The sequence below is a fragment of the Genypterus blacodes genome, unplaced genomic scaffold, assembly GCF_046128005.1.
Source record: "Genypterus blacodes isolate CSIRO-AG114 ecotype Tasmania unplaced genomic scaffold, CSIRO-AGI_Gbla_v1 ptg000147l_1, whole genome shotgun sequence".
NCBI classification, from domain to species: Eukaryota; Metazoa; Chordata; class Actinopteri; order Ophidiiformes; family Ophidiidae; genus Genypterus; species Genypterus blacodes.
In genome coordinates this window covers 1,313,116-1,319,045 of record NW_027466949.1, presented here as the reverse complement: position 1 = coordinate 1,319,045, position 5,930 = coordinate 1,313,116, and the positions used below count along the sequence as shown (strand labels likewise).

The following is a 5,930-nucleotide window of genomic DNA, read 5'->3' as shown; positions in this document are numbered from 1 at the left end:
CAACAATGGCACCTAATTGGTTTATGCCAGGCAACTCCTGGTCAATGAAATGCATAATTCATCTGTGCATTAATTATTCATTTCTTGGGGGACTCGTGTTGTGCTTTATTAGGAGAACTGCATCATGAATATTCAAATTCATCTTCATGGAGGGAGGCAATATCATCTCAACTGGGATGCCCATCCTCAAAAACAATAGCAGCCAGAGCTGGAAGACAACTTCTATTAATCATACAACGAAACAACAGGGGTAGAAAATGCCCTGCTAACCTAAGGTGCAATGTACGCTGTCAAACTATGAACTGTTAAAGATTATTTATTTTCAGTGTTAAATCACTTTTGTCCGGACATTATTAATGACTAGTCACACCACAGCAGCATTGTCAGTATTAATTTCACAGTTTTTACTCTATGCCACATCTTGGGTCCACAAAAGACTTTTCTCTAATTACTTCCTGTTCAAAGCCTTAGAAAGAGGAAAAAAACTACAAAGCTGGAAGTGAAAAACAAATCTGAATAAAATATTTAGTTTTGCTTTTCAAAATCATTTTCCCTGTGTTCCTCTGGGGTTGCATCTTCTTTGAAACATGAAGTCGTTTAATAACACTCCCATTCTGTATGTTAAATCTGTATGTTAAATCTACAATTTGGAAGATTAATATTTGCCTTGATGATGTCACTTCCATGTAAAATGTGGCTGTTTGTAGAACCAAAACATGTGGTTAACATCCTAACCAAAATTAACTTTTACTTTTAAATGCTATAGACTGCACTAAACAGCTGTGTAGATGTATTTTAAAAGCTCGATGTAATCAGACTGTAGTTCTAAACCTCAGTACTCAAGTGACCTTATCATGCAATACTTGTTTTATCCACCAGGGAAAAAGCTTTTTTCTACTATTCCATGATTAAATTCTAAACTCAACAGCTCAATAAAGTCCAGGAATCCCTGTTTTAGGTCATCAGTGAATGTTTATTGCACAACAATCACTTACATCTATTATTACAATATTAATACAGAATATGTATCACAGATGAGGGCTTACTGTAAAAGGTGAAATTGGAACTCATGAATGTTATGTGTGTAACAAAAATAAATAGGGCAACTTAGTCAGGTACTATTGGAAAGTACAGCATATTTGCATAACTATTATGTTATTTTGTCACGCCTTTTACTCTTTCTTGGATTTTACTTGTTCAAGGCCTTTATCCTTTTCAGCAGCTCTCTTTAACATTGGCTGCACTCAGACGTCCTTGTCAAATTCACATATAAAGTACATGGTGGGGTTGCAGGCCACGTCTGTCCACTCTCCAGAGGCCAACATCTCTGCGCAGTCCTCGTCATCATAGGCATTGTTGGGCTCTCCTCTCTTCCACTTGCTGAAGGTGGTCATGGGATTGCGATCCACGTAGGTGAAAACGCCCTCCTGGTCCAGATCGTGAACGCCGATGTACACTCTACTCAGGCCAGCTTCGGCGATGTACCCAGCGATGGCCGCGTTGGCTTGCTCATCCTTTGGCATGGCCAGGTGCCCTCCCCTCGTCTGGCAGTAGACCTCGGCGTCAAAGTAACGCTTCTCCTCCTTCACCAGCAGATAGATCTTACTCTCTGTCTCTTTTATGCCAGCAACAGCTACAGGGGAGGGCAGGGCTGAAAAATGAGCACTTGTATTTCTATACATTTCACAGTGACATTTGCAATTCTTTGAACGACAGCGGTAATTTGGTGATATTAAAAGAAGCTTTAAAATCGTACCATTTTTAAGGAATTTCAGTTCTGAGGAAATCTGGGCCACGAGAATGTCCATTTCTCCAATCATCGTTCTCATTGAAGTGCACTCACATGGAACACCTGATAAGTGAGAAAAGCCCACAGTAGTTTCATCATCTCCAAGGTTCCATTTGATGTATGTTAACTCATGTAACTATGAATAAGAAGGTATTTCACCTGGCTCTCCATCTGGACCCTTGGGACCTGGATCCCCCATATCTCCCTTTACCCCTGAGACAGAAAATATTCAAAGATTCCTGAAGCATGAAACATATTGTACTCTTTGTACTCCTATACATGCACATGTGAAGTCTATGTCTGCTTATAATTACCTCTCATTCCACTGGGGCCCATTTTACCGTAACGTCCCATGATGCCTTTCTGTCCTGTAATCCCTGGTTGGCCTGAAATAGGGATGTTTTGATTGTTTACAATTTGAAAGAATGAACGTTTCTATTTATGTTACCAAATTAAAATGTGGATTTTTCTTAAGTAAAGGTATAAGAACAGCCTCAACTCCTCATTACGGCCTTCAGTAAACACTTGTCACCAGCAGTAGATTCTGTATATCATTTTTCATTCCAATCTCTCACCCAAATGTAAACAGTAGTGTTGTAACAAGCATCCTATCAGCCCGAGCATGGTGATCTTTACCCCAGTTTGCCTTTTAGCCAAGTGATAATGGTGAGAAAATGCAATGATATGCGCAACTTAGGGTGTATGGTATTGTTATATACAAGAACTAAAAATTATACCAATCTCTCCAGGGGGCCCGACTCTTCCTGGTCTCCCCGGTGCTCCCTTTAGTCCTTTATCTCCTGGTTCTCCTTTTTGTGGAAGACACAGGACCTTGTTATACATTCTTGCAGTTGTTCAGATTGTGTGTGATGTGTTTATATATGCACAAGTAGAACCGCATGCCTTTGAGTCCAGGGACAAGGATCTGAACAGTGCAGGGTTCCTCTGTCAAGTGCTGTCCATCACATGTCAGTAGCAGCATTAATAAAGTGAGCACAGACAATAATACCATGGGTAGTAAGAGCTTCTCTCCTCTCATCCTTCTACATGGGGTGGACGGACGTCTACGCTGGAGCAGCACAGACAGAAGTTGAGAGAATACAATGCAGCTATCCGTTATTGTCAGTGTGAATCAATTATTTTGCGCCAGCTGGTATTTAAACAGAGCTCTGAACAATTTTCTGAGTTCTCTTGCCATTTCAAAAGCCACATATGCCGCATTAATGAACACAAATACACCCAGAAAATCCATTAACAAGAAGTATTCTTCTAGCTTGGGAAAGATTGAGTAGTTAAATGAACTCCCATCACAAGTTTAAAGACAGAGACATTAGTTTAGACGGATAGATCATTGTTCTCAATCAAAACCTTCATTTAAATTCTCACTACTGTGGACGCAAACACCACATCTAGAATCACAAGGGCTACATATTGCTCGCTACAGTATACTACATGTGAAAATCTGGACAGCTTACCTGTAAAAGAAATATCCCAGACAGAAGTGATAAGTGCTGCCAGCTTGCAGCGACTCACGGGAGTTTTGAACACTGGTGGTCTTGCAGAAAACATTTCATTTTCCTCCACAGGCATCCCAGAATGTGTGTGATAGGACATTCGTAAACAATTTGCAGATAAAGTCCCAAAGCAGCTGGGGCCCCACAGATAATTGGCTGGGAAAGCTGTCGAGTGATTGACAGCAGTGAAGCCCCGTAAATACTCTGATGAAACTTTAATGTCTGTCAGAAATTAAACAAATTTACAAGGCCTTTGTGAAAGTTTACACTGATTTGTTTATTTGCATAGTGCTAATTGCAACACTTAAATACATTTGTCTCACTTAGTGAGTCAACAATCTCATCGTTAAATTTTATGCAACATAGGAAATTACGCAATCACCCATAACTTAATTACCGAGCTGCAACGCTTTCATTTGTAAATTCTTTTTCATGAAATTAAATAGGTGGTTATATGAGGGCAATCTGAAGGCCTTTATATTATGATTAAAAATAATTTGTTGTTTATATTCATATTGTCAAGTTCTCACATTGCATATCAATTGGAACATCATAATGACAAATCTTCATTGCAAACATTTTACAAATTGCAGGAGATGCAACTTGTTTTTCTACAGTACATGTTGTACATAAAGTCAAAAAATAAAAAAGTGCAGAATTTGTCTCTCTCCGATAAAAAAACTTGCTGATTCTTAATTCAAGGAAGGAAGAGTAATATGAAGTCTTTCTTAAAGGTGATTCATTGTCTAACAAAATTATCCCTTGGTGTGGTCTGTTTGTTTTTGCAGGAAAAGCGTAGATACTGCTGAGTCAAACTCCGACCGTCTGACACGCACATCTCTTACAATTACTTTGTCTGTTCCCTTAAGTGGTTCGAATCTATCATGTTCATGTTTTCTAAGGCCTGGCTGCACTTTTCCTGTAATTAAGGGTCCAGCGGTCGGTCAAAGTCCCAACAATTAAGATGAATTGTTGTGATTTTACATGAAAACAAGTGGTTTACTGGGGTAGCGTTTGTGCTGTTAACATTTCCCCGGAGTGTCCTGGTTCTTATGATGATCAGCTCCCCAGCGCATTCTTTCTCCTTAGCTGCTCTTAACTCTCCTCTGCCTCCTTGCAAACGAGTTAATTGGTTTGGGATTTGGCTTCACATGTGCAGAGCTGTTTCTCCCCCATGTGGCCACCTGGTGGAGCCAATGTCCATGTAAGCAGTGAACCTTTACAACTATTGGTCTGGACTACATACAGTATGTTATTGCTATTTTATACAATGAATCATTTTGCAACATTATATACCAGGCAGTGCTATACTGGTTGTCATAGTACAACATCTCTATCTAATCTGGTTATCAGGTTTATATAGTAACACACATATTTGGAAGGTGATACTGGGCCCTAATTTGCATCAGCAAACATTTCCTCATTCAAAATAGTCACCAAACTGACATACAGAAGGGCGATTTAGAGCAGGTAAGTCATGGTTTCCCCTGCGTATGACACCATATTACACATTACTAACATGTGGGTTCTGTAACCGAAATTTGAGTAACTACCTGTATATCTCATTGCCTTTTTGTCTTGATGAAGTCACCCACTGCTGTGTCACATACACTGTATTGTCTTCTTGTGATCTGGAAAAAGGCACAAGCAAATATGTAAATAAAAGTTTAATCATTTCCAGTTATTGATCCTTGTCATTGCATGAAGCATGGGATTGGGGAAAAATCATTCAATATGATCAAGTGGTGCTTGTCATTGTTGTGCATTATTTAGGATGCCTTGCTATAACTAATTCAGACTTTTAACATATGAACAGTAATGTCTTGTTAGTGTTTACATGCTGTCATTTTAGTGGCAGTAATCAGATATGGTCCAGTACACAGGTATCAGATTTCCTAATTAGATTTACAAAACTAGCAGAAGCTTTCAATGGGGGATTGGATGTCTCCTTCAAAAATCCCCCCCGAAAGTTTTAGATTACCTGGCTGTGAAATATTGATGACTCTCAAGGCAACATTTGCTGTCTTTTCACTGCAGCCACTCAGGTGTAGGTCTATCTCTGCTCATGCCCTAATTCCTGATTCTAGTTTCTTCAGGGTTTTTGTAAAATATTTGAGATGAATTGTATTAATATTGATATTAATTAAAATGATGTTGTTGTTGTTTTATTGTTATAACACTGTAAATAGGCTTCATCAAAGCTTTCTTGTAGGCCAGTACAGCTGGGAATAGTGATAATAGCTTTTCTTTCCTGCTAAATTCTATTTTTTCTGATTTGGCAAACCTGGAAATGTGACAGCACACATGGTCAAAGTCCACAGCGCCACCTGGGACTAACTTTATGAATTGCATACAGTAGAGCAGCATAAGTCCCGCCCCCCTTTCCAAAGTCGCCTCAATTCCACCTCTTGCCGACCACAAACTATTATCTAATGATTAACACGCTGGGAATAGTGCAACTATTACTACACTGCACTCGGTTCTAATACTTATTCATTTCAACCGCAGCTTTGTAATACTTCCTCATTGAGGACCGAGCAGCACCTGAAGGCACCTTCAGTGCAGTACGCCGTGACGTCACCTCGGTGCTCTCCAGACCGCCTGCAAGCCTCACCGGTCCCGACCTG

General features: G+C 39.7%; 1 protein-coding gene across 5 annotated transcripts; it reads right to left on the bottom strand.

Moving 5' to 3' along the window:
• Positions 1-960: 960 nt before the first annotated feature.
• colec11 (collectin sub-family member 11) lies at positions 961-3,394 on the bottom strand. Of its 5 annotated transcripts, none has more exons than XM_076165551.1 (7): positions 3,265-3,375; positions 2,693-2,858; positions 2,527-2,598; positions 2,104-2,175; positions 1,949-2,002; positions 1,757-1,852; positions 961-1,651 (listed from the first exon to the last, which is right to left on the bottom strand). In XM_076165551.1, exons 2-7 carry the CDS (start codon positions 2,826-2,828, stop codon positions 1,245-1,247), a joined length of 837 nt encoding a protein of 278 aa, XP_076021666.1. In that variant the 5' UTR covers positions 2,829-2,858; positions 3,265-3,375; the 3' UTR covers positions 961-1,244. The 5 variants fall into 5 exon arrangements, with proteins under 5 accessions (XP_076021666.1, XP_076021669.1, XP_076021667.1 ...); XM_076165554.1 differs by having other exon boundaries at positions 961-1,633; XM_076165552.1 differs by having other exon boundaries at positions 2,693-2,853; positions 3,265-3,365.
• Positions 3,395-5,930: the final 2,536 nt, after the last annotated feature.

What these genes read in the sequence shown, in the direction of transcription:
- colec11 (XM_076165551.1), bottom strand. Translation starts at nt 2,828, where the DNA reads ATGAGAGGAGAGAAGCTCTTACTACCCATGGTATTATTGTCTGTGCTC. An exon ending in CGGGCCCCCTGGAGAGATTG is followed by an intron (nt 2,176 to 2,526) that starts GTATAATTTTTA and finishes TCCCTATTTCAG; the next exon opens with GCCAACCAGGGATTACAGGA. An exon ending in GGGCCCCAGTGGAATGAGAG is followed by an intron (nt 2,003 to 2,103) that starts GTAATTATAAGC and finishes TTTCTGTCTCAG; the next exon opens with GGGTAAAGGGAGATATGGGG.